The 26,750-nt window shown below is 41.1% G+C and overlaps 3 protein-coding genes across 4 annotated transcripts in view; all 3 read left to right on the top strand.

The window, feature by feature from the left end:
• LOC135480744 (uncharacterized) overlaps positions 1 to 26,750 on the top strand; it is a 47,691-nt gene that overhangs the window by 4,531 nt on the left and 16,410 nt on the right. Inside the window, exons 2-4 of one of the 2 annotated variants that reach the window (XM_064760665.1) lie at positions 21,234 to 21,346; positions 22,128 to 22,274; positions 23,488 to 23,623. In XM_064760665.1, coding sequence (XP_064616735.1) covers positions 21,299 to 21,346; positions 22,128 to 22,274; positions 23,488 to 23,623 — 331 coding nt within the window. In that variant the 5' untranslated portion in view covers positions 21,234 to 21,298. Of the gene's footprint in view, positions 1 to 20,821; positions 21,347 to 22,127; positions 22,275 to 23,487; positions 23,624 to 26,750 lie in introns of those variants that run through there. The other variant, XM_064760664.1, reaches the window with a different exon arrangement.
• LOC135480595 (gastrula zinc finger protein XlCGF52.1-like) lies at positions 5,950 to 9,396 on the top strand. The gene is made up of 3 exons (XM_064760467.1): positions 5,950 to 6,930; positions 7,720 to 7,899; positions 8,203 to 9,396. The coding sequence occupies exons 1-2, from the start codon at positions 6,526 to 6,528 to the stop codon at positions 7,768 to 7,770; spliced, it is 456 nt and encodes a 151-aa protein (XP_064616537.1). The 5' UTR covers positions 5,950 to 6,525; the 3' UTR covers positions 7,771 to 7,899; positions 8,203 to 9,396.
• Positions 9,153 to 18,383, top strand: LOC135480824 (APOBEC1 complementation factor-like). The gene is made up of 14 exons (XM_064760751.1): positions 9,153 to 9,554; positions 10,096 to 10,276; positions 11,287 to 11,342; positions 11,712 to 11,801; positions 12,072 to 12,185; positions 12,553 to 12,651; positions 13,725 to 13,823; positions 13,950 to 14,048; positions 14,175 to 14,273; positions 14,879 to 14,946; positions 15,975 to 16,074; positions 16,577 to 16,693; positions 16,981 to 17,116; positions 17,603 to 18,383. The coding sequence occupies exons 1-14, from the start codon at positions 9,153 to 9,155 to the stop codon at positions 17,695 to 17,697; spliced, it is 1,755 nt and encodes a 584-aa protein (XP_064616821.1). The 3' UTR covers positions 17,698 to 18,383.

Below are 26,750 nucleotides of genomic sequence, written 5' to 3'. Positions count from 1 at the left end.
GCAAGATTTGGTTTCGAACCCGTTATCTCGTTTCCCAGCTATAATCCACCTTCGTCGATAGAGCTGTATAAACATTCGGCCAGCGGTGGTTCTGTACATACACAACCTTAACTGTGAGAAGCTTATCCATGCACTGTGCAAGCACTGCTTTGGTCATTTGGTCGTATATGATTCATCGTACTACATACAGAACAAAAATTTGGGTTTGACAAATTAAAGTTTATTAGCCAGTTTAACTTAGGCCTATATGTTTGTCGTGTAACATGTTGTCTTGGTGTCACGCTGCTGTTATAGGATGGTTACTTTACTTCTCTGGCTCCGAGATCAAGAAGCAATCTTTGACTTATAGGCCAACTTTTCAAATAACTTTAAAATTGTTATATCTAAAGTAACAAGGTCAAAATATTGTTTGACGACATAAATTCTGGGTAAGTTATTGTAAAATAAATTTTAAGTAAAAGAATCGAAAGGAACATACCAAGTCAGGGCATGGGGAGTAGTTAGGAATGTGACTTAGGGGTCTCATTGAGGAGCCATTTTTTGAGGTTTTAGAGGAGTCGTTTTTTGAGGTGATGTGGTGGTGACGTCACACCTGCCAGCCCGAAGGGCTGGTAGGTGTGACGTCATCCCTCAGTTGTGGGTTTTTTTTCCACGCCGCGGGGTGTATGTGTGTATAGACGAGTGTGATATAGTATAACCGTATAACAGTATAGGGAAAAAAAGAGCGAAAAAAAGAGGCAAAACGTCGGCTTGTAAAGTCGAGTGGGACAGCTCGAAAAGAGCTCCCGGGCGCCAAAACGAGCCAATGGGTGAGCCGGATTTGCCCCCAAACTGCCCAATGGGGGGCCCGCAAAACGGACCAATCAGCGTGCGAGAAGAGGTTACGTAAGAAAAAAACGAACCAATCAGCGTGTGGTGAATTTCCGCGTGGATAGGTAGTATAACCGTATAACAGTATAGGGAAAAAAGAGAGAAAAAAAGAGGCAAAACGTCGGCTTGTAAAGTCGAGTGAGACAGCTCGAAAAGAGCTCCCTGGCGCCAAAACGGACCAATGGGTGAGCCGGATTTGCCCCAAAACGGCCCAATGGGAGGCCCGCAAAACGGACCAATCAGCGTGCGAGAAGAGGTTACGTAAGAAAAAACGAACCAATCAGCGCGTGGTGAATTTCCGCGTGGATAGGATAAAAGCCGGTGAAGACAGCGACCGGCAGCCTCAGACGCACCTGACGCTCTACCGGCCTGACTGCCTGCCGACCTGCTTGCTGACGACCCGACCTACTGACCTGCCGAGAGACGAGAAGAGAAGAGAAGAGACTGCTACACGACCTACCTACCTGCCTGTACCGGCCTACCTACCTGCCTACCTACCTACCTACCTGGCGAGATGAAACGCTCCACCACCGTGAACCCCCTGCATGCTGCCATCAGGATGAAACGCTCAGCGTCTGTACCTGCCCGGCTATCCACCATAGCCGAACAACAACAACCTCCCGAGAAGAAGAGGAAGGTATGCCTGCCCTTACCCAGCGAGGTTCTCGCCAAATTACAGCTGGCCTCCTGGCTGTGGGTGGGGGTGTGTAGAGACGAGACGATTGAGATTTGCCAATCACCGACAGACCCGAACGCTCCACCCAAACGCGTCAGGCTTGACGGGGTGGGGTGGACTCGGCTCAAGACCCTGGCTGCTGATCTACCTGAGGTCGGTTTACCTGTGCGGGAGCCACTCTCCAACGGGTACTTTCTGTCCACGCTGAGGAACTCGGAGGGTGCCCTGTACGTTCATGTGAAGAAATGGCGAGCCTACCAGCCGAACGGTCGACTCTACCCGACGAGTGAGGGTATCACGCTCAAGTACTGGACTTACTGGCAAAAACTAGTTCAGGCCATCCCCGACATCGACGCCTTGGTGCTGATGGTGATCGAGGCTGGCGATAACGACGACATCCAAGAGCCCCAAGACCCCCAAGAGCCCCAAGAGCCGGGGATGGAGATGATGGAAACAGAGGAGGGGAAGACTGAAGAGACTGGAGAGACTGGAGAAACTGGAGGGACTGGAGGTGAGGTGAATGCTGCTATGAGTGCTGCTTTAACCGCTGCTGTGACGGCTGCTGTGACGACTGCTGATGAGGAGACTGCTACTGCAACCCCCACCATCCCCGACATCCCAGTGGAAAAGGTGGAAAAGGTGGAAAAGGCGGACCCGTTAAACCCTGAGCTTGAGACGGCGCTAACAGCCTTGCTGTGGCAAGCTTACGATGTAGCTCTCCAACCCCACCTCCTCAAGTTACAGCGCGATGTGTACGGTCGACAATCCACCAACACCGCGAGCGATCCATCCCCTCCCCGGCCCCCCTTGCTGGAGAACCGAGAGCTGGCCCTGAGTATCGTGGACGAGGCCCGTATGCGTTACCTGAAAGAGGGACCTGTGTTGGTCAAGTTCATGCGCCAGGCCCGTAAGGCAGCCTCCCTCCCGTGGGCTGTGGAGAAGAGTGTGAAAGACCAACTGCGGCAGTTTTTAAATGAGACGCCGATCAACAAATCGAACCCGGCATTCGCCCAGATGTACGTGGAGTATTTGACGACAACCAACAACCTCGCTGCACCTGACAAGCAGCCTACAATCCGGCCTAACAACCAAGCCAACCAGCCTACCCAGGCTACCCAGACCACCCAGGCTACGATGACCGAGTGAGTGTGTTTTTGTTTTAACCGCACCACCCTTACCCAGCTTTTTTTTTGTTTGTTTTTTTTTTTCCCTTCATACATTCTCGTTTTGTTTTTTACCTATGTGTGTTTTTTACAGGAAGATGACTAGGGTGGTGCGCGTTATAAACATTGACCAGTGTCAGGACTTTCATATTGGCGATACAATCGTCATCACGAGACATTTCTCACCGTGACACCAAAATAATGGACACTTACAGCATGTATTTATTCGTTCATTCGTTTGTTCACTGTTCGAGTTCGAAAAAATAAATAAAAAAAGTTTTCAGGTTGACGACCCTGGTCTTTGGTGTTGGTTATTGTCTTTACCTGTTGGTGAAGGGATAGTCTATCTATCTATCTATCTATCTATCTACCTATCTATCGTTTTGATTGATGTGGCTAGGGTTCGGTCGGTGATGGCATTAGAATGACGACGGTGTCTTCTTTATGTCTTTTCTAGCCTGGCGAAGCTCCGTACAACGCCGCAATGGAAAGACTGGGTCGCTGTCGTCACCGACCTGCAAAGCTACACAAGTGTACTTCATAGTATGTTTGCGGATGGTAGGGTGAACGGGGGACGACTGCAGGTGCTGCAAGCGTACACTGAAGACGTCTGTCAGCATGTCGAGGATTCCCGACCTATTCAAGCGTATTACGTAGAGATTGCTCATCCCACGTTAACAGAGGTCTATCAACGCTCCGTGTTACAGACCTGTACATTGCTGTAAAGAATACTAATAATACTGTTCCCTTACTATGGAATCCATCCCCGGTTTTTTTGTGTTTTCTTTTAATCATGGTTATAAGGAATTGCCTGATTACAAGGATTGTAACCGCCGCCAAGAAGATCTGCGTCATCATGCGGGTTATAACCATGACCAGGAAGATTTATGTGATGACAAGGATTAAAACTGCGGGTATAACGAACTGCCTGATCGCAATCGTTATGATCACCGCCAAGAATGGTTATGATACCAGGCAAAAAGAATTGCCTGACCACAAGGTTTATAACCACCGCCAAGAAGAGTTGTCTGATCAGAAGGGTTATGAAAGCAGGCAGAAAGAATTGCCTGACCACAAGGGTTATAACCCCACGCCAAGAAGAGTTGTCTAATCACATGAGTTATGAAAGCAGGCAGAAAGAATTGCCTGACCACAAGGGTTATAACTCCCGTCAAGAAAAGTTGTCTGATCAGAAGGGTTATGACCGTGACAATAAGGAAGTAACTGGAAACAAGGGTTATAGCCGTGACAATGAAGAAGTGACTGACAACCGTGGCAATGAAGAAGTGACTGACAACAAGATTAGTTTGGGCGTAATTCAACTTTTCACATGTATCTCAATTCGGTTTTATTAGAGTAGATACCTTATTTTGTTCAGGGTCATTTTCTGCCATGAAAATGTTTAACAACAGGACAAAAAGGCACAGTTTATCCCACATTTCCACTCTTTTCAGTCACACAAAGAGTGTTAACGGTTATTAGACTCTTAAGTCTTTAAACTGGCTTTTGAATGATGCATGCAGATAAGTCGCATTAGTAAAATTCTTCATATGAATTCCATTTGTTTTAATATCAGGTTATGAGTGTGCAGATTTTACTGTAGTAGTATATTATTAAAGTGAATTTATTATTTCGAAACTTATTTTATAATGATATGTCTTGTATAGCTAACTGCAACCAGGTGAAGGGACATATTTACACGTAAAATTTCGAATAGTTTTCTACTTATGACTTGTGTTCTTCAAATGATGTATGACCGTATGGATCACTAGCCTTTTACCAATATCTGCCGGTCGTGTGCGGGAAAGCCTGTGGGTGACTTAACGAACGCCGGTGGTTTACTTCCAACCCAACATCGTACATATGTACAGTATTGTTGCGTTCGGCATTAAATCTGAAACAAAAAAAGCAAATGGACTATCTAACGCAATTGTCACGTGAAAATAAAACAATACAGAAAACATTTGTTAAATAGATATCGAATGCAATCACTGAGAGTTCAAGTCCAGCTCATGCTGGCTTCCTGTCCGGGCCGCGGTCGAAATCTAAACAAGTTTTGTGTTATATCAGCACACTGTCAGACATCATATGTTTGGCTCGCACACTAAATAGGCTTGTAAAGTTGAGTGGGCCAGCTCTTGGTCGCCAAAAACGGACCAATGGGTGAACGGGATTTACCCCATAACGAACCAATGGAGGGCCCGCAAAACAGACCAATCGGCGCGAGAAGGGGGTTACGTAAGAAAAAATGGACCAATCGGTTATGTAAGGGGACTATTTTCGCTTTTGTAAGGGGACTATTTCGCGTGCGCGGATGGAGATGGGAGTGGTGAGGTTACGTATCACTACGCGTGTCTCAGGTACAAAAAAAAATGGCGCGTCGTATTTTTTGAGAACCATACAGGTTGGTGCATTTTTTTTTTTTTATTAGCCATAGACGACAAGCTGCTCCAAACTTCACCACAGACATTCACACCACATTCCCAGGCCCCCGCCTACTCCGATACATGGTGGTAAATGATAGGTAAATGATTAGCCCTGACAAGAGCTGTTGGGTTTTAGCCTTGATAAGGGTTGCTGGGAAATAGATATTTTTTTTGACAGATATACTTACACTTTTGCTTGCAACAAGCCACAGTAGGAGTATATCCTATATCAAAGCAGTGATATGGATTTTAATGGATAAGGATTCAGTGTAACGCACACGTTGTAGTGTATATGTTAGGGGTCTCCCCCGACCAGAGAATCCGGCAAACGTGCCACCTGGCCTGTGGCGGAGCGCGGACGTCAACGAAATCGGTCCGGCGAGCCGCACGGTTGTTGAGCGACGACCAGCCTGCCAGCCTGCCTAAACATTGTTGTCAGCCAGGCAGGCATAGCATCCAACCGACCGTGCTGTTCACCGTAGACGGTCTTGTATACAGTGTTACCAACCAGTCGGGCTGTGATTAACCACGCATGATCAACCACAGCTGACAAGCCACGGCTACCTACCTATCTGGATGGTTCCTATGTATTATGTATAAAAAAATTTTTAGGTTATAGACGACTCGTTGAAGTGATATGGTCTACTGCGTGTAATTATGTAGGTGACATGTGGATGTGTTTTTTTCTACTCCATGTAGATAAGTGCGCGAGAACGAGTTATGTAAGGGGGACTATTTAGCGTGGGCGGATGGTGATGGGAGTGGTTAGGTCATGGGTGATATCACTACGCGTGTCTCAGGTAAAAAAGACAACGTAATGATGCTTGTTTTATTTTTGCATATGTATACTTTTTAATTCAAGCATTAAGTCATTTGAAAACCTGTAGCTGGAAGGTGGGTTATTTCACATTCTTGTTAACATTTGGCAGTGAAGTGGAAGTACAGATTTATTGTTGTTGTCCCCTATATCACATATGGTCCAATCGCTACATGTACGACTCAACATTATTCAAGAATTTATGAGACATGCGCATAAATGGTTATTCATTCTTGAATTGCCTTCGTCATTCAAAGGTTAATCAGGAGCTTTTCGGTAATTTGGACTGTCCTTCCCAAGATGCAGTCATTTTAATCTGCTCTGCTGTGTTTGCCTTATTTGCGCATGGCTGGGAGTGACGTCACACCTGTGACGTGTCAGGTGTGTGTCAGGTAGTGGTGGTGGTGGGTTTTTTCCACGACGGGGTGTGTATACTAGAGTGGAGTGTAGTATAATAGAGTATAGTATAGGGGCAGTGGTGGTAGTGGGAGTGAAAAAAAAGAGGCAAAACGTCGGCTTGTAAAGTCGAGTGGGACAGCTCGAAAAGAGCTCTTTGTCGCCCAAAACGAACCAATGGGTGAGCGGGATTTGCCCCCAAAACGGACCAATGGACGGCCCCCAAAACGGACCTATCCGCGCGCGAGAATGGTTGGAGATGGAGATGGAAATCATACAGGTGAAGGGAAGAAGAAGAAGCCGTTTACCTGCATGATGTGCGCCAGGGACTTCAGTCGGTGGGACGACTGGCTGCGTCACCAGCAGACGCACCACCACCCCTCACCACCATGCACACCACCAACCCCAGAAAAAAGGGTTCACCTGCCCAACCTGCGGGCGGGCGTTTTCCCGACGGGAGCATTTGGTGCGCTGCCAGCGGGAGCATGGAAAAAAACAACGAGCGTGTGTGCGATTGCCTGTGGTAAAACTTTTTACCGATTGTGGGACTGGCGTGTCCATCAACGTGGGGAACAGGGCCAGGTAAGTGCTTTTTTTATTTTTTATTTTATTATTATGAACACTTTTTTAACACCAACACAACATTACAGGAATGAACAAATTATCTTTGGAAGTTTTAACATGGTCGTGGTATGGACATCCCTGCCTTGCTTACTATTCATTTATTGATTTGATTGGGCAATGGTGGTGTACGTCATACTCAAGAAATGTTTACTTATACAAAGGCGACCAACATTTTGGTGGGAGGAATTTGTGCATAACCCAGAGGACACCCACAACCATGGGCAGGTTGCTGACAGACCTTCCCATGTACGGCACGAAAGGAAGCCAGCATGAACTGGACTCACAGCGACCCCAGTGTGGAGAGGTTCCTGGGTCACATGTCATATACATGTAGTAGATTAACATATAGATTATAGTTCTAAAAACTTGTTTTCTTAACTCAGAAACTGGATAATTTGTACCAGGAATTATCAAAGAGTTCAAGTGAGTTCAATCTGGGATTAAGATAGACTGCCTTAATCCGAGACTTAATAAACACCCAAACAAGTACACTTTTATGTGTGCTCTATGGGTGAAACAAACGTTATCAGAAGTCCAGAAATCAGTATTTTTTTAGCTCTGTTTTCAGTAATGGTTTTCATTCCCCATGTATATGTATTTGTTCACGTGTGGATGCAGTGGGCCTCTGCGGACGCTTTACTCTATCAGTATAATATGGAATACGGGAGGTAACTGCTCCGTCTGTTGTTGATGTACTTCCGGTCTTATCATGAACGTCTGCTGTTCGGTACTGTTGCCATCTTGCAGGAGCCGCTTTCATCGCTACAACAACAGCAGTCAGAAAAGCAGAAATTGTAAGTGCATCTCCTGAAGAGTAAGCCCAAACGCGGCGTCTTCAGATAGCGTTCGGATTTGTCACTGATTCCTTACAGCCATGGTCGATCCCAGAATCAAGCCTATAGTAATCAAGGCGGGTGTGGTCACCAGGTAAGTCTGACTTTTACTCAGACGTGTCATGTATACTTAACAGGTTCTGTATATTAAACCAGCAGTATAATTGATCGATACAGATGATAGAAAATTAAACTGAAATTTCAAAATGAAAAAAAGAAAATAAATTAACTCTATTTGTCAAAATATACGGTCTTTATTATAACACATTATAATACAAACCTTTCTCATGCGAGCCATGTTTAGGCAGGTGTTTAGTTTCCAGGCCCTAATCTAAGTTATACATGTATATCCATGTCTGAAAGATTGAAATGCCGGATCAATATATATGTACCGTAGGTCATCCATGGTTGATCACATGATCTGTTGGAAGCGTTCCACAGGTGGGTCGGGGTGGTCGGCATAGCTGGCATAGCATGGAGCTGTTGGAGCTGCTCCACTCGACTTTACAAGCCGACGTTTTACTCCTTGTCGCGCTCATTGGTCTGTCTTGGACGTCGCAGTGCGAAAGTTTGCCTGGAACATGATAAGCTGTTCTAGAAGACAATGCAGAAGCTAGAACCACGCGAAAACAAAATTTGTTTTTTCTATTTTTGAATATTACACAGGACAATGCCTGTTGTCAAATCGATGTCAGCGATAGTAGATTGGATTCGGGTCATTTTCAATCACCCAGATAGTTGGTATAGCCGAACACTCACTGAAGTATAAACACATGCCATATTTCGTACTATGAATGGTTCAATTTTCGATACTTGAGACTCGCAGGTGAACTGCTTTTCGCAGTGGCACAGCGAGTGCTGCATAACCGTATGCCTCCAAGTTATCAGCTTATTTTTTCACCTATATGTTGCCTTACACGTTTCTGTGGTCATATTCTTTGGATTTGGTGTCTTTTCTATGTACATTGGAATAAAACAATAATTATTGGACATCATAGATGGCGCTGTAGGGCTCTTCTCACATTTCGTACTATGAACAGTTCAATTTTCGATACTTGAGACTCACGGGTGAACTGCTTTCGCAGTGGCACAGCGAGTGCTACATAACCGTGCCCCTCCAAGTTATCAGCTTATTTTTTTACCTATATGTTGCCTTACACGTTTCTGCGGTCATATTCTCTGGATTTGATGCCTTTTCTATGTAAATTTGAATAAAACAATAATTATTGGACATCATAGATGGCGCTGTAGGGCTCTTCTAAGTCCACGCACGTGCGTGGCAAAGTCCAGTTTGCCTACTTCTAGTTCGTCAGCAGTGGGACCAGCAGGGTGGAGTAGGGTGTAGGTATGGCGTCCGCGGAGGAGGCTTTGCCACGTCGTGTGACCCGGGAGCCAAACGAAGCCTTGCTGAACCTTACGGCGAGAACAGGATACACCATACGGCGAGAAAAACGGGAAAGAAAGTACGGCGGTCCACCTCCCGACTGGGAAAGCCGGGCTCCTTTAAAGGATTGTGGAATTTTCGTCGGAGGTATTCCAAAAGACTGTTACGAAGACGAGCTCGTTCCAGTATTTGAGAAGATAGAAAAGATTTACGAACTGAAACTCGTAACGAACCGCCGCTTTGGACCCCATAGAGGATATGGATTCGTTACATACACTAACAAAGAACACGCGAATCAAGCGGTAAAGGAGCTTCACAACTACGAAATTCGTAAAGGCCAGCTCTTGTGTGTTCGCAACTCTTCTGTAAGTCATGTAATTTCCACTGTAGAAACTTTTTTGGTTGTCTCTTCGTTGCAAATTAAAACACATTTAATTGCCAATGTAGACGGCACCAGACGTCGGAAATATCGGTTGGTTAGTTGTAAAATTCACGAGTAGGTACCACAGTCCAAACAAATTTGACCTTTATGTAAGCCGTTATTTGAAAAGTTATAATTGAACTAAAATTTTTTGTATCAGAGGGGCATTTTGTGTGGGTGGATATGTGTAAAATGTCGCGTAACTTCTTGCAATTTCTTATCGTCTGCTCTTTCATTTTCCGTCACGAGAAGGTGGTGTGCGCGCGTGCAGCATTTGTTGCATTTTCTGTCATGAGAGGGTGGTGTGCGCGCGCGCGCGCAACATTTCTTGCAACAAGTGATTTCTTTTGTATGGGAGGCTGTGGTGATAATTAATATAGTCACTTATGGCTGAAAAGCACTGATGCGTCGTCATCTTTTACATTAATATTGTGCATATTTGTATGACTGGAATAATATTTATGTTGTGCATATTTGTATTACAGAAGGTGGTTTTGCACGTGGGGAACCTTATGTCGACAACTACAGAAGACAAAATTAGAAAGCTGTGCAGTCAAGTTGTGGGAAGAGACAACGCTGTGGGAAGAGTAAAGAAGATAAGAGATTATGCATTCATTCGTTTTAGCGACAAAGATGCTGCTATCAAGGCCATGGCTAAACTTAATGGTGAGAAAAATTATTTATTTTGGAGTTGTGTTGATTGGTTTTGGATAAATACAAATGCATTAACGGAAGTATATTTTTTCTATCGGTAGGCGAATGTAGTTTTTGTGTGCATTTATAGAGTGTGATATATTTCCATTCGGATAGTTCTGTTTCTGATAAGTAAAAGTTCATTTTCGTTTGTCAGTCGCGTGTGGCACATTAGTATGTTTTAACTAGTTTTTCCACTTGATTGATGTTTACAGAAAATTACATGATAGAATATCCACCAACATCTAAGGGAGAATATTGGGAAAACATGCTAACTCAAGTAATTAAGATGAAACAGTGAATAACTGACGCATCGCTTGCCTATAGGATGTTTGATACTCCAACTACGTACAGGAAATGGCTCACATTTATGGGACAGACTTACATATATTTACAGAAGAGCACATACAGTATAAATTCACACTTCAAAACATAAGGTGTGGGCATTCTCTAGAATATTTGTTTGGATAAATTTCTGTATAAATTGGCTTTTATGGTAGCTTATTATTAACTTAATATCACCCCTCATTCAACATGGATGGGAAGGTCTGCCAGCAACCTGTGAATGGTTGTGGGTTTCCACCAGGCTCTGCCTGGTTTACTCATGCTATAATGCTGATCACCGTCGTATAAGTGAAATATTCTTGAGTACAGCGTAAAAACGGGCCAATCAATAAATCATTCAGCATGAAAAGAAGCTGTTGAACATTAAATGATCAAATGTTTAAAAGAGGGAAGTTGTTTCAACAGTTACATGTAATAGGCTGAATATTGAACCCAAGATCCCGGGACCATTTTGCCGGGAATTTTTTGAGAAAATAAGAAGTTTTCTTTGGGAGAAACTCTAGGTAGACTGTATCTGGAACACTTTTTTAACTGATGTGTAGCATTTGTACTACGTCCTCATTCTTTCAAGAAATAAAATTAAAGGAAGATCAAGGTGAGAAGGCGTTATATAATAAGTCATGTATATTTCTCTCTAGGAATGAATGTTGAAGGTGCTTACATTGAGGTTGCATGGGCAAAAGGAAGAGAGCAGGTAAGAAATCATTTGGTCAATGTTGCTGCCACATCGTGAAAATCGTCTCAAATGTGTAATTCAGGACAGCCCAGCGATCATCCTCTTCCATAGGTAAGTTTGTTTGCAACATAGTATGTGGAGTAAACTGTGTTAAGTTGGAAGAGTTCAAATGTTTTCAAATTGAGAGTTTGTGGAAGGTATTTGGTCGGAAACCGGGACCTGTCCACATTTTTCCCCCATCAGCTTTCTTTCACCATTGTAAACTCATCTGTCGTGTATGTGTGAAGTAAGCTTTGCATATAAAAACCAAATTATTTATATATATTTATATCAGGTAAATAATTGAATTTTACTACTGATGAAAATTCTTTATTGCGGGTTAATCAGAACCGACACTTGGGTGAGGTTGATAGAGCATACAACAGAGGCTCGGAAGCGTTGAAATCTTGGAAGCAGAAAGAAGTATCATCTGTCAGGGTAAGAGTTCCTCATGTGGTAGGATAACATTATTTGTTGTGTCAACCATTGAAGGTATATTCCCCTTCACAATGAAGAGAAACTAACTATTAGGGAGACAATCCACTCAGAACTACACAAGTAATTATACTCACCTGGGCCACGAGTGGAAGGGTAAGGGGTTCTCATATGTCAGCATAAGAGTTTCTGGTATGTAAGCATAGGGGTTTCAGATCCGGTATGCAAGGGTAGGGAATGCCACTGATGGCTTATGATGTTGAAATTTTCCAGTGTGTAGAAATATTGAAGGCCTTGGACTGCCACTTGGGTGAGGTTGATAGAGCATACAACAGAGGCCAGGAAGCGTTGGAATCTTGGAAGCAGAAAGAAGTATCATCTGTCAGGGTAAGAGTTCCTCATGTGGTAGGCTAGGGGGTTCTGTTATGTCAGGGTAAGAGTTCCTCGTATGTTAAGGTAGGTTGTTCTCATATATCTGTAGGGGGTTCTCATATATCTGGGTAGGAGGTTCTCATATGTCAGGGTAAGAGTTCCTCATATGTCGGGGTAGTGGGCTCTGTTATGTCAGGGTAAGAGTTCCTCGCATGTTAGGGTAGTGGGCTCTGTTACGTCAGGGTAAGAGTTCCTCATATGTTAAGGTAGGGGGTTCTCATATATCTGGGTAAAGCTTTGCATATAAAAACCAAATTATTTATATATATTTATATCAGGTAAATAATTGAATTTTACTACTGATGAAAATTCTTTATTGCAGGCTAATCAGGACTGCCACTTGGGTGAGGTTGATAGAGCATACAACAGAGGCCCGGAAGCGTTGGAATCTTGGAAGCAGAAAGAAGTATCACCTATCAGGGTAAGAGTTCCTCATGTGGTAGGATAACATTATTTGTTGTGTCAACCATTGAAGGTATATTCCCCTTCACAATGTAGAGAAACTAACTATTAGGGAGACAATCCACTCAGAACTACACAAGTAATTATACTCACCTGGGCCACGAGTGGAAGGGTAAGGGGTTCTCATATGTCAGCATAAGAGTTTCTGGTATGTAAGCATAAGGGTTTCCAATCCGGTATGCAAGGGTAGGGAATGCCACTGATGGCTTATGATGTTGAAATTTTCCAGTGTGTAGAAATATTGAAGGCCTCATATGTGTAGTATAATGCCTTAGCCTTTCAGGCCGTTGATTAAAAAATGATTAGAACTACATGCTAAAAATCTTTAATAATAACTTTTTTTTTAATCAGTGTATAATACTATATTCAAGAATTGTCACATTATTCCACCACGATCAGGTTTATGGATGGAGGAAATTGGAGTAAGACCTGGATTTGTACATGAATTTATAGGTCAAGTACCTACAGTGGAAGCAAGTCAGCTGTTCAACCCTTTGAGCGAATCTGCTTTCATGCATGCTTTGGTTGTATGACAAGTGTACTTGATACTGTGACAAATTTTTCAGGGCTATGGCTATGATTTTGATCCTAGTTAAATTATTTATATATATTTATATCAGGTAAATAATTGAATTTTACCACTGATGAAAATTCTTTATGGCAGGCTAATCAATCAGTCAGGGTAGTGGGCTCTGTTATGTCAGGGTAAGAGTTCCTTGTATGTTAGGGTTGTGGGCTCTGTTACGTCAGGGTAAGAGTTGCTCATATGTTAAGGTAGGGGGTTCTCATATATCTGGCTGGATTTGTACATGAATTTATAGGTCAAGTACCTACAGTGGAAGCAAGTCAGCTGTTCAACCCTTTGAGCGAATCTGCTTTCATGCATGCTTTGGTTGTATGACAAGTGTACTTGATACTGTGACAAATTTTTCAGGGCTATGGCTATGATTTTGATCCTAGTTAAATTATTTATATATATTTATATCAGGTAAATAATTGAATTTTACCACTGATGAAAATTCTTTATTGCAGGCTAATCAGGACTGCCACTTGGGTGAGGTTGATAGAGCATACAACAGAGGTCAGGAAGCGTTGGAATCTTGGAAGCAGAAAGAAGTATCATGTGTCAAGGTAAGAGTTCCTCATGTGGTAGGATAGGTGTGAAGTAAGCTTTGCATATAAAAACCAAATTATTTATATATATTTATATCAGGTAAATAATTGAATTTTACTACTGATGAAAATTCTTTATTGCAGGCTAATCAGGACTACCACTTGGGTGAGGTTGATAGAGCATACAACAGAGGCCAGGAAGCGTTGGAATCTTGGAAGCAGAAAGAAGTATCATATGTCAGGGTAAGAGTTCCTCATGTGGTAGGATAGGTGTGAAGTAAGCTTTGCATATAAAAACCAAATTATTTATATATATTTATATCAGGTAAATAATTGAATTTTACTACTGATGAAAATTCTTTATTGCAGGCTAATCAGGACTGCCACTTGGGTGAGGTTGATAGAGCATACAACAGAGGCCCGGAAGCGTTGGAATCTTGGAAGCAGAAAGAAGTATCACCTGTCAGGGTAAGAGTTCCTCATGTGGTAGGATAACATTATTTGTTGTGTCAACCATTGAAGGTATATTCCCCTTCACAATGTAGAGAAACTAACTATGAGGGAGACAATCCACTCAGAACTACACAAGTAATTATACTCACCTGGGCCACGAGTGGAAGGGTAAGGGGTTCTCGTATGTCAGCATAAGAGTTTCTGGTATGTAAGCATAGGGGTTTCCAATCCGGTATGCAAGGGTAGGGAATGCCACTGATGGCTTATGATGTTGAAATTTTCCAGTGTGTAGAAATATTGAAGGCCTCATATGTGTAGTATAATGCCTTAGCCTTTCAGGCCGTTGATTAAAAAATGATTAGAACTACATGCTAAAAATCTTTAATAATAACTTTTTTTTTAATCAGTGTATAATACTATATTCAAGAATTGTCACATTATTCCACCACGATCAGGTTTATGGATGGAGGAAATTGGAGTAAGACCTGGATTTGTACATGAATTTATAGGTCATGGGCTCTGTTATGTTAGGGTAAGAGTTCCTCGTATGTTAAGGTAGGGGGGTTATGCATGCTTTGGTTGTATGACAAGTGTACTTGATACTGTGACAAATTTTTCAGGGCTATGGCTATGATCCTAGTTACTCGCCTCCATTGTATTACAACCCGATGTCTCCACCACCCGCAAGGTAAGAACTATTTTGGCCTGAAATCCACAACTCTGTTCACCCGATATAAGAATACAGATGAGAATCCAGCACAGCAGATGATCTGGCAGTCAGAATAGAGTTGTATTCTTGGAATTTTTATAAAAATCAGTTAGCTTAGAACAATATTTGCGGAATTAAGAGCATAGGTTGTCATATTCCACCGTGTGTGTCCAGTTTGTCTGTTTAATATCAGGGTTCTCAGAAGTGTCAGATGCTCTGTCATTTGTGTGCTTCAGACCAGGAACAGGATATTTGTCTTTGGTTTTAAATCATTTCAGTTGTGATCATCTATGATGAAATCTTAGATAACCTAAGATTAAATTTTACCTTATGATTTGTCTGTAATAACTGTAACTGTAAATAAGCATATGCAAGTGGTTTTTACAAAGTACAGTATTGTAGCTCTCCTGCTGATATGCTAATGGATACAGAGTACAGAGTGAGAACTAGAAAAATGACATGGGTAAGTCTACTTTGGCAACTGAAATCCAAAATGAGGTAATGACGGATTTCAGTTGGAAGGTGCTTCACACGGAGCAGAAATATTTGCAAGACTGTGCAAGGCATAGCTTTATTGAAAACAGGCGATTTTATTGAATGGTAGGGGCTTGCTTTTTGCCAAGAATTAATGTGAACTTCGTACCACCTGTGACCTATATTCTTTAATTGTCACTCTGTAGCTTTCCATTCAACAGCATACATGTAGGAAAGGTACACTACCATATTTAGTGGTTTTACCATTGTGGTTGATAGAGTCATTTGACGTGAAAGAAGTTGCATTTATGTGTTATCCATGCAATGTCCTCAAAAAAACGTTTTATGAGCTTCTTACATGTAAGTATACAAAGAAGCATTAAGTTTCATCAACCAAACCTGAATAGCTCAATATATTTGATTTTATGTGAACATCTCAGGAGGAAAAGCAGAAGAAGAAACTTTAAGAAGGCTCAGTCACATAATTTTTACCATGAAATAGCTGGAATATTTGTGCTTTTTTGTACTGTTAGCAGGGCGTTGGCAGGGCGAGGTCCCATGGGCATCAGAAGCCCTGTGCGAGGCCGAGGGATGATGCTGAGGGGGTGTGGCTTTAGGAAACATCCAGCGGAGGTGTGTATCGTTGTCAATGCAGAAGGTTTCCGGTCCCATATCCCATTAAAAAGTTGCGCATTGCAACTTATTCTGAAGCATGCTTAAAGGATTACGCAGTCTTAAAATCTATAATCTGCCTACGCCGTACTAAAAGACATGAACCGATTGTGCAATTAACCAGAAGGTGAGTTAGTTCAGTTTCGTTGAAGATGGGTGTTTGTTTAAACTTTGAAGTAACAGGGAACATACTTAGAAACTAATTCTTATCTAATATTTCCTATACATGTAATGAGTTTTGAATTAAATTTCGTTAATCAGGTGTGTTAATAGCTAAAAAATTGGCTGTTTTGTTATCATTGAAAGTTGTCATAATGCAAGGCTCTGTGTTGAACCTTTGACCATGATTTTGTTTTGTGGAAGAATTTTTTGTTTTACTAATTACCTTTAATTTATAGCCCGATTGCCCTAGTGAGGCTTCAGTAAATCAAGAATGTCATGCATGTAACGATGTTCACTATAGGTGCTCGATGACCTTTGTCAGAAGAATGGATGGGGAAGTCCTGTATACCAGCTTCATTCTCTCATGGGAAGGGGTGGAAGTGGTGCCCAACAGCTCTTAGAGCTCTTTTTGTACAAGGTACTACCATAGGTTTCAACAAAATGTTGATAAGAAACTTGTTTGAAGAGATAAGAATCAAGTTCTTTTTGCTGGAATGTAACTTTTTTTATTATTTATTTATACAATTAATCATGTCCATGTGTACCAGAAAGAATAAGAAGTAAATTATCTTATAAAAATAATTGATCTGAAGTAAATCGAAAAAAGAATGTTGTGGTTGGGGTTTATACATGTATAAGTATATGTAGAAGTTGATGTTAGGCATTTACATTGTTAATCTATGGTAAAGTACATTTGTCTTTCAGATCACCATACCAGCTCTCGGTACTCAGTTTCCAAATCGTAATCCATTTACCCCAAATAAACTGTGTCCTACTGTTGAGGGGGCAAAGGTTTTTGCAGCAGAGTACACTTTGATGCAGTTAGGTGTGCCTCTTGAAGGTAAAGTTAGTGTCCAGATAAGAAAGGAAAGACAAACAAATGCTTCACCGCCCAAGCTCTACCCTTTTTCACTTATGATACCTCATTGAATAAGTGGCCATTGTATGCTTTGATGTCTTGTTTCTTTCCTGAACCAGCTTTGCTTCTTGATTTAAGAAAGTAAGAGCTATCTCATGTTACATGTTTGTAACAGTATATGAAAAGTATAAAAAAAACTTCTTTACTGGATCATATGTAATAAGACATGCTGCAAAAAACTTAATTGCTGGAAATTACTATTCATAGCTGAGCTGTTTGCCGTTATGTAAGCACTTGTGACATGCATCAGGTATTGTGTGTGTTAGCAACTCGTTTGAAGAATGAATGGTTAAATACTCACATACATACACGCATGCGGTTACCCAAGTATATTTTGAATGAATATTAGCCAGGAAAGTAACTATTTGCATAACTAGAATTGTCAGAGTTTATTGTTTTGTGCTGCAGCCCTAGAGTTCATTAGCCCACCATGTCCTTACACCCAGCCGAGCTATGCCAACCACCCCGACCCACCTGTGGAACGCTTCCAACAGATCCTGTGAAAAGCCATGGATGACCTGGTTTTTTTCTGTTTTTTTTCTCTCATTTCTGATAACCAATATGACCCTGGGCTAGAAAGGGGCGTGACCTTGGACGAGATGCCCGTATCAGAGTGGACTTGTTAAATGACTTCTTCCTTCTTCGAATCTTCTTGTTCCCGGAGTTGTAACGGGTCACATGTGATGTAAAATATCAGATGAAAACTGATGAATATCAGATGAATATAAAACACGTATTCTATTAATCCCACATAAAATTAGCATTAGACTAACAGTATATTATGTTGAATATGGCAGAATATTATATTGTAATAACACAATACATTCCAGCATCATTCAGATCACAGATTTTCTGTTAAAAATAACAGATTAATTTTTCGAATGTATACCTTCTGCTATTGTAGGAACTTAACTTTATACAGAGGCTAGGTCTCTTCGATGGTCATTTGGCAATCTCTACTAATAGAGCCAGACATTTTGACACCTGCTTTGACCGGTCTTTTCAAAGTCAAATTAGCTGTTCAGCACACCCATTTATCATTTATTTTCAATATCATTTTTATCATTTACACGTATGGGCTTTGTTAGGTTCCCCATAGCAAGTACTGCAAGTTTATGTTTCGGTATATCCTTTTGTATTTCAGATTTTTGATAGAAAAGAATAAAACATTGAAAAAAGAATTTTTTTAATATAACCTGGTAGTTGTTTTCTCCTTCATGGTCATTTGGTTGTCTTGTGTATATGTGTGTTAAGATTAGTGGATAAAGAATAATTGAATTTAACCGTTTAAGAAATGGCTGTTACATATCTTGCTTAAATATGTGGATGTTGGTGAAAATATAGATGCTGAAAATATGTGTGAAATACCATCACATTGATCTCCTCCAAGTTTCTTATAAGCTTCGAGATTTTCTGATCCAAGTTTTTTCTCTTTTTTTTTCCCCCTATACTCTACTGTGCTCTATTCCACTACACCGCCTATATATAGTATAGAGTAGAGTAGAGTATAGTATAGTAGAGTCTCCAGTGTACGTGCATGTTTGGGTGTGGTGTCGATCCATCCATCCCTACCACAACCAGCAGGTAGACAGACAGGCAGATCACCCAAAAAAAAATCCCACCGACCGGGTCTACGGTTCATAACACCGACCCTCTGCCTGCAGCAGTGAGCCTTCCTGGGCGAACAGTGTTGCAAAGACACGCTGAGCGATCCTACCCACCAGTCAGCCTGCAGTCCGGCCAACACTGTTGTCAGCTGTGCTTTGTTTTGACACGTGGTTTTTGTTTGGACACGTGGTTTTTGATCGGCTGCGCCTTGAATACATTGTATACATTGTTGCCAGTCAGTCAACCAGCCACTGCGTCAGCCACTGCGCCAGCGAGCTGGGGAGTACACCCTTATACATGTCACCTACATGCCCTATACTGTTATACGGTTATACTACCTATCCACGCGGAAATTCACCACGCGCTGATTGGTTCGTTTTTTTCTTACGTAACCTCTTCTCGCACGCTGATTGGTCCGTTTTGCGGGCCCCCCATTGGGCAGTTTGGGGGCAAATCCGGCTCACCCATTGGCTCGTTTTGGCGCCCGGGAGCTCTTTTCGAGCTGTCCCACTCGACTTTACAAGCCGACGTTTTGCCTCTTTTTTTCGCTCTTTTTTTCCCTATACTGTTATACGGTTATACTATATCACACTCGTCTATACACACATACACCCCGCGGCGTGGAAAAAAACCCACAACTGAGGGATGACGTCACACCTACCAGCCCTTCGGGCTGGCAGGTGTGACGTCACCACCACATCACCTCAAAAAACGACTCCTCTAAAACCTCAAAAAATGGCTCCTCAATGAGACCCCTAAGTCACATTCCTAACTACTTAAGTTGTAAGTTCCACCACTCTTGTCTTTGATTTTAATATATTTATTTATTTATTTGATTAGTGTTTTAAGTCGTACTTCAGAACATTTGATTTATATGGTGGCGGCCAGCATTACGGTGGGAGGAAACCCACGACCATCCGCAGGCTGCAGACACACCTTCCCACGTACGGCAAGAGAGAAAGCCAACATGACCTGACTTGAACTCACAGCGATGGCAGTGGTGAGAGGCTCCTTGGTCCTTCCGCCGCGTCGGCGTGCCGTCTTTTATTTTGAAATGCGGTGATGTCAAATAAAGCTGTCCTAGCTCATAATCTGACAATCATCACAAAAACAAGTCCATTTTTTCAAAAACATTAATGACAGCTGGGCCACCAATTCTAAAACATTCTAAAAACTAAGGAAAGGTCAGCACTGGAGATTTTCCATACTGAAAGATTACCTTAGACAATATAGTAAAGATTTGTATTAAAAATAATTAAATAAATTATGTGCACAATGGAAACATCTGTAATGTTATCAAATATTAACTGAAAAAGTCTGTTAATTAACAGTATAGTTTTTTGTGAAAGTCAAAGCTTTGCACTTCGCCTTTCAACCTGCTATCTTGATGCTGTATTAGCTTGATAAGAACGCCCAGTCTCATTGGTTGAGCTGGATTTCAAAAGCTAGGCTTTTAATAGTTGGCTGAATACTTAGTAAGTGCCTTGAATATGTTTTTGAATACACAACCACTAAGAGCTTTATTGTATAAAAGCAGAAGTCCATTACCTAGAAGTACGCAACTTCCTGTAGCTAGTCTCCGTGACACTTTATGCTTTCGTTTGATTTCTAACACACTTGTGTGACATATCTGTGCAGCCATGTATTTTTTTCTGTCTGTTATGCAGTAAAAGTTCAAGAAACGGCTGATGTATGGTGGGAGAAATTGATGTAGACTTCAAAAATCAAATTATGACAACGGAGAGTTTTGCACAAGGACAACAATGAGAAAAACATATTTATCAATCTTACAGATCAAAGTCTGCTTGGCTTCAGTGAACATGACAGTTTATTTGTCTAAGCCAGTGAACACACTACACTGTTCAGGAGCTAGTGCAATAGATTTCCCCTAGAATGTTTCTTTTAGTTTGGTGCTTGGTCAGGGCGATGTTCATGGACACAAGCGTCATGTTTTAGCAGTCCTGTTCGTCCTCATCCTACATGTTTGTAAGCATTTGGCCTAGCTGGCTGTAGCGACTTCAGGGAATTTACTGAAAACATCAGGACTTTCTGATTGAAAACAGACTCTTTCACTCTGATTTTGGGAAGACATTTTGGTTTTAAATCTCACTTTGCTAAAGAAATATAATGCAAAGTGACAATAATTGTCTTCAAGCAGTGACTATCCCGAGATCTTTTTCTGGCCAGCTCAACCTGACAAAGTTACTTTCAGCGCTTGTGATTGGCTGAGTTCATAAGGGCTTCTACAACATGGCTACTCAGAGTGAATTGTCTGTCAGTGCCACATCCTCATTGTTGAACTTCATCTTCTCCGTTTTCAAGACTTTCTGTGATAACTGTGTCCTATATCATATTTTCTGTGTATATATATAGTGACAAACTTTATGTTCGATTAAAGGTGAAATACAGAATTTGTAAATGTTTTTTTCAGACTGCCGTTCCAAAGTGATACTATTTCAAAACCCTGTGCAAGCCTTTTGGGAGTGTTTCGAGGCAATGGTGAACACTCTGTATTTACAAGTTGTACTTTTGTTTCAATCTGAGGTTTGTATTTTTTATGTTTCACTTACATGTACATAAAATAAACATCATGTCTGTATTTAATCCAAGATATTAAACTCAATTTGTTGAGATTGAAATTTTTATTCCTCAAAACATTCGCCTGCCTACATGCAGAACAACAGGTAAACAACCTGAAAGAAAAAGAAGTTAATGCAACATTGTACTCTATAAGCTAAGTAATGTAGCTACTGGAACATTACCTTAAAAAAGAATTGAAGGCATTGAATGTTCAGAACTTGTGAGCTTTTTTCAGTGAAACTTTATGCAGAGTTTGATTCCCTGATATTACGGTATCCACCGATGGGGTATATGCTCAGCGCAACTGACCTTTGACCTACATATACTTTGTCATGAGGCCATTCTATAAAATGTTGTATGTTTTTCTTGAAAATCAATCTTCAAAACCATTGATTTAAATGTCAAAATTCAAACACTTGTGCATGGGGGATATTTGTAGCTGATTAAATTGTGGTCAGCTGGAATTTATACCTTTTGAATCTACTTTCTCGGATCATACGTCAATCTTAGCTATATTGTGATGCCTGGCCTGCACATGGCCTAAGGAGGCAAGTTCAAAGGATGGATGGGAGGGTGGATGGGGTGGGATAAATGCATCGGTGAGGGTGGATCTTTTGTGGTTAACTCATCATCCTGTAGATCAGCTTCAGAGCTGAATTTTTCAGTGTTTTTAATAACCTTTGAAACAGTTTCAGCATCTGGTCTGCTGTATGCCTATGTCAACTTCTGATCTGTTTGATATTAGGAAACAAGCAATTTTCGACTAGGCCGAGAGTACATCATACTACGCAATCCTACCATGTTGGAGAACATCATGTGGTATGACGGGACACCTATGTGGGTGCGAGTGGCATTGGACCGCGTGAATGGACGACTATTTGGGCTGTATAAGGTGCGTGAATAATCAGACGCTAATATATCCGAGCCTTTTGGGCACAGTTTGTGGTACAATTAACCCAAGTAACAAGAACATTTAGAACATTATTATGCAAGAACGCTAAAAGTGCCAAAAAGGTGGCTCCAAATACCATACTATACATAGATATTATCAAATACCCTTTTCTCCTGAAGAAAAAAATCTAAAAAAATATTAACAACCATGCATACTGGAAAATAAGTTTTGTTGCTCTTCCATCTCATTTTGGCATAATTTTTACATTTTGTTCTCCTTGAACATAATATCATACATGTAGTTTACATTGAATATATAGAAGTACATGCTATAAACCAAGCTACTGGGTGCAGAGACAAAACATGAATGTTTTCTTCACAGCAACTTTTGAATGTGTATAGAGAGGAGTGCAACAACATCCTTTTGGGGGGGTGGGGGACATTGGCAATCATGCTTCTATATGTATGTTGAAGTAGGTGTGGTAATGATACGTGCTAGCATTGGGGGGAGGCGAGGTGTACATGTAGCTGCACTAAAACCAGGTGATTAATTGTCACGCTTTAGGGTAATGCTGTTTGATTATTGTAGGGTTCAGTTTTGATGGTATATCATATCAGAAGTCCATTACCTAGAAGTATGCAACTTCCCTATAGCTAGTCCCCACGGCACAGTACACATGTTACGTCATCTGTCGAAACCACCTGGTGAGAAATATGCCAACCTCTTGAGTGGAAATTGTGAATGGAATGATGGGAAATCTAATGAAAACAGCTGCTACAAGAACTAGCCACACCTTGAAATCAAAAACTCCATATTTAAAAACGGGGATTTGGCCAATCATTGTTGCTATGCAGTTCTAAACCCATTGACGATTTTTATATTTCCAAGCAACTCTAAAACAATTACTGTCAAGGACATTATTGTCCTTTCACAAAACTCCCTGTTGTCCTAATTTTTCAAAGTCTGTTTGAGTCAACACGACCGCGTTTGGATCCCACCATGCGTCAGCCATTTCTAAAACATTAGCTGCACAGTAGAGAAGAAAAAAAATGTTCGTAGATACGTCACATAATGTTTTGGAGATGGAAGAAATGTGTAAAGTGCCGTGGAGACTAGCCATAGGGAAGTTGCACAGGTAATGGACTTCCGATTATATACATTTATGATTTCTTTTGTTCCATGCTTGACTGTTTCCATTATTTGTTGTGTACAGGTGTCCTTAACTGACCTTCTGTTAAGATGGCTACCAGAGATAGTCCTGGCCACTTTTCAGACTCTGGATCCAAAGGTGTATGGGATCATGGCTAAGAAGGAACAGGGAGACGTGTACCTTTTCCTTAGACTCCCAGGTAAGCAAAAAGAAAATTAACCTTTTTATGCAATCACTGTGTTACGGACAAGGAATTACCGTACCTTCTTAATAATTACACACACTTGCTAATTGACACTCACTGAGAGTAAGCAGGTAGATCAGAGGAGTCTCCCCCGAGGCGCTCACTGCCGGCAATCTCAGCCTGCCCGCTGGAGTGTAGGTCTGACCAGGTATACGTGCATAAAGCCAGCCTTTCCCCACAGCTTATACACGGCAGCTCACAGTGTACTTTTTCAGAATACACACGAGTTTAAAAATGAAAAAAAAAAAAAATAAATAAATATCACACACAATGTCATTTCCGGCTGTGTCCTACAAACTCTGTTATCCGATATTTAAAGTAGATGGTAGTGTGGCATTATTTATAGGTGAACATTGAACACCCCTCTGCATTAGGCATTACATCTGCAGGATTGTCTTGAATCTACTGACCTCTTGTCTTCCTCGCCATTCGTGTATCGGGCCCAAATAAGAATAGGACGTGGATGATTGCTATGTAATCATTGAATTAACAATGCTGGCTTACATATGTGAATAAAACACCCGTGGCGGTAAAGCACGAGCGCCGGACATATTGGCAGACTTTACTGACCAGATGTCTACTTTGGCGGGAACATGACATACATCTGACAACTCGTCTCAGTGAAGAGCACTAGGAGTGGGGGCCACAACCTTTTTAGATTACTTAAAAAAAGATAGTTTGTGACATATTACCACAGGTATTTCAAGAAAAAGATAGTAATGTATGTACATATATGTCATTAAATTAGATAAACAGGGCTTTGTAACACATTCAAATGGCTTAATTGAAAGCTCACTTGTTATGTACCAGACAACCATAAGAGAATATCAATCTCTGAAGAGTAAGTATTGCTGTGAAAGGCAGTGCTAATTTGACAGAAAGTGCATAAACAGTTTGCACAGAAAGTTCAAGTGGTTAGATCCAACTGAAATGCTGAAAGGCCTGATTTCCCAGTACCCGGACGAGAATACAAACCATTTAGATTTCATCTGGCACCTGCAGCTCTGGGACATGCGAGGCTCAGATGTCATTTCAGACGTAAGACCTAAATGTATAGGTTCTGTGTCCTAACAAATGTCTGAAGTAAAGAGAAGAATTGTCAAATTCTCATATGTATTTATCTGTTAATCACTCTAAAGGTATGCTCAAAAGTTACAAGTGATGCAGAGTATGACACGCTATCAATAAACATATTAACAGGTACCTAAATATCCCATTCTGTTGAAACCTCACTCAGTTCATTCCGATTGCAAATAAACTGAAGCAGCTTGACAAACTCTTCAGTTGAACGTTAGTAAGGCTAAATATGGAAAGTGTATCTGGGTATATGGATTGCAAAAAATCAAGACTGTGTGCAGAACAACCAGGATAGGTACTGGCTTTAGAAATTATGACCTGATAACAAACTCACAACCAAAAGCCTGATTAAGATATTATGGAAATTCACAGCTTGTATGTATCCAGCTGATAATGTATTTTTAAGCGGCTTTCTCAAATTATTGGCAGGCCTAGTCTACATGTACATATGCTGGTGAATGACCAGTTACCGACTGTGAGAAAAACTTTTGAATCAGGTTTTATTATTAATGTGGCAATAAAACCTTTATTCACTGGAAGCAGGCCTTTATCAGCAGGAGTCTCCAACACCTGACTTGGATTGGTCAGTCACCCCTATGGTGAATGGAACAATCTCTAAGTGTTGGTCACAGTATATCAGATGAGTCTATCTAGTAAAATCACTAAGGGTTACAAACACTCCCACACTAACTTTGTTATTAAATTTCTGTCCAGAATTTCTCCCTCTTACTGTATTTGACGTTTGCAAAATTTTTTAGTATCTTCCTTGCAGTAAATTGAAAAAAAAAACATACACCCCATGTAAAGTGATGAGAGTACATCCACTTCTGAAAAGCCAGTAATTACAAACATGTGCTTAGCCCATCTTCATGGACTTTGTGCGTTTGTTTTTTTTGTTTTTTTTTTTGTTTTTGTTTTTTCTTTGTTTTTCACCTTGACATCGCATCACCGCGTACATCTCTGCCTCTTACAACCGTTCACAAAAAGAGAACCTTTTAGTCTATCTCGTTGAGGTGTGACAGAGGCATGGACAGCTGTCACTGATCAAGTACCAGTAATCCCTTACTCCCCACAGAGAGCGTAAGACTGAAAACAACAGCCCTCGCAAGGCATCGTGGTATACATTTTCTGAAAATGTGTCTGAAATTATTTAGAAGGTACGGTATGTCATCATAATGTCTGTCCGTCCATCTGTATGAAAGATCAAAGTTATGCTTTCTAAAGTGATATTTGTCCATCTGTATGAAAGGTCAAATTTCTGCTTTCTATAACTATAGCCACCCATGCATCCATCCAGCATCCATCTGTATGAAAGATCAAAGTTATGCTTTCTAAAGCGATATTTGTCCATCTGTATGAAAGATCAAAGTTATGCTTTCTATAACTATAGCTACCCATGCATCCATCCATCATCCATCTGTATGAAAGGTCAAATTTCTGCTTTCTATAACTACAGCTACCCATGCATCCATCCAGCATCCATCTGTATGAAAGGTCAAATTTCTGCTTTTTATAACCTGTCCCTCCATCTGTATGAAAGATGAAATCTCTGCTTTATATGTTAAACTATGTCCGTCCATTCATCCATCTCATCATACACTGGTGTGCTCTTTTTAGCCAATTTACATTGAATTGTAACTGGAATATTTAGTTTCTTTTTTTGGGGCATGGTTAGCCCATCTAATGAACCACATACAAGTGTTGCTATATTACTTTTCCAAAATACTGGGAAAGAAATGTAGTTCTTTGCAACTAATATCTTTTGACAATTTTGACACTTGTGACATGAAGATATGAATAAAGCTTGTATCGATTCTCAGCTAGTCTTAGTTGCTTTTCTTCTTTTTCATGCATATAATTATAGCCAGTGTAAGGTCAAGGCTGTGATCTGATGCAAGTACCAGTGTTTTGTGCAGTTTTAGGCGATGTTTTCAGTTTTCCTTACGCCCTAACATCATAGACTCTGCCAAGTGTTTTCAGTTTACATTTTCATTATTAAAATGAG

Source organism: Liolophura sinensis, chromosome 13, assembly GCF_032854445.1.
Source record: "Liolophura sinensis isolate JHLJ2023 chromosome 13, CUHK_Ljap_v2, whole genome shotgun sequence".
In the NCBI taxonomy this organism is placed as follows: Eukaryota; Metazoa; Mollusca; class Polyplacophora; order Chitonida; family Chitonidae; genus Liolophura; species Liolophura sinensis.
This window is presented reverse-complemented; position numbering and strand designations above follow the sequence as displayed.

Excerpts from the sequence above, each read along its gene's own strand:
- LOC135480595 (XM_064760467.1), top strand. The coding sequence starts at position 6,526 with ATGGGTGAGCGGGATTTGCCCCCAAAACGGACCAATGGACGGCCCCCA. Across the intron at positions 6,931-7,719 it reads AACGTGGGGAACAGGGCCAG|GAGCCGCTTTCATCGCTACA; the intron begins GTAAGTGCTTTT and ends GCCATCTTGCAG.
- LOC135480824 (XM_064760751.1), top strand. The coding sequence starts at position 9,153 with ATGGCGTCCGCGGAGGAGGCTTTGCCACGTCGTGTGACCCGGGAGCCA. Across the intron at positions 10,277-11,286 it reads GGCCATGGCTAAACTTAATG|GAATGAATGTTGAAGGTGCT; the intron begins GTGAGAAAAATT and ends ATTTCTCTCTAG. Across the intron at positions 14,049-14,174 it reads AAGAAGTATCATATGTCAGG|GCTAATCAGGACTGCCACTT; the intron begins GTAAGAGTTCCT and ends TCTTTATTGCAG.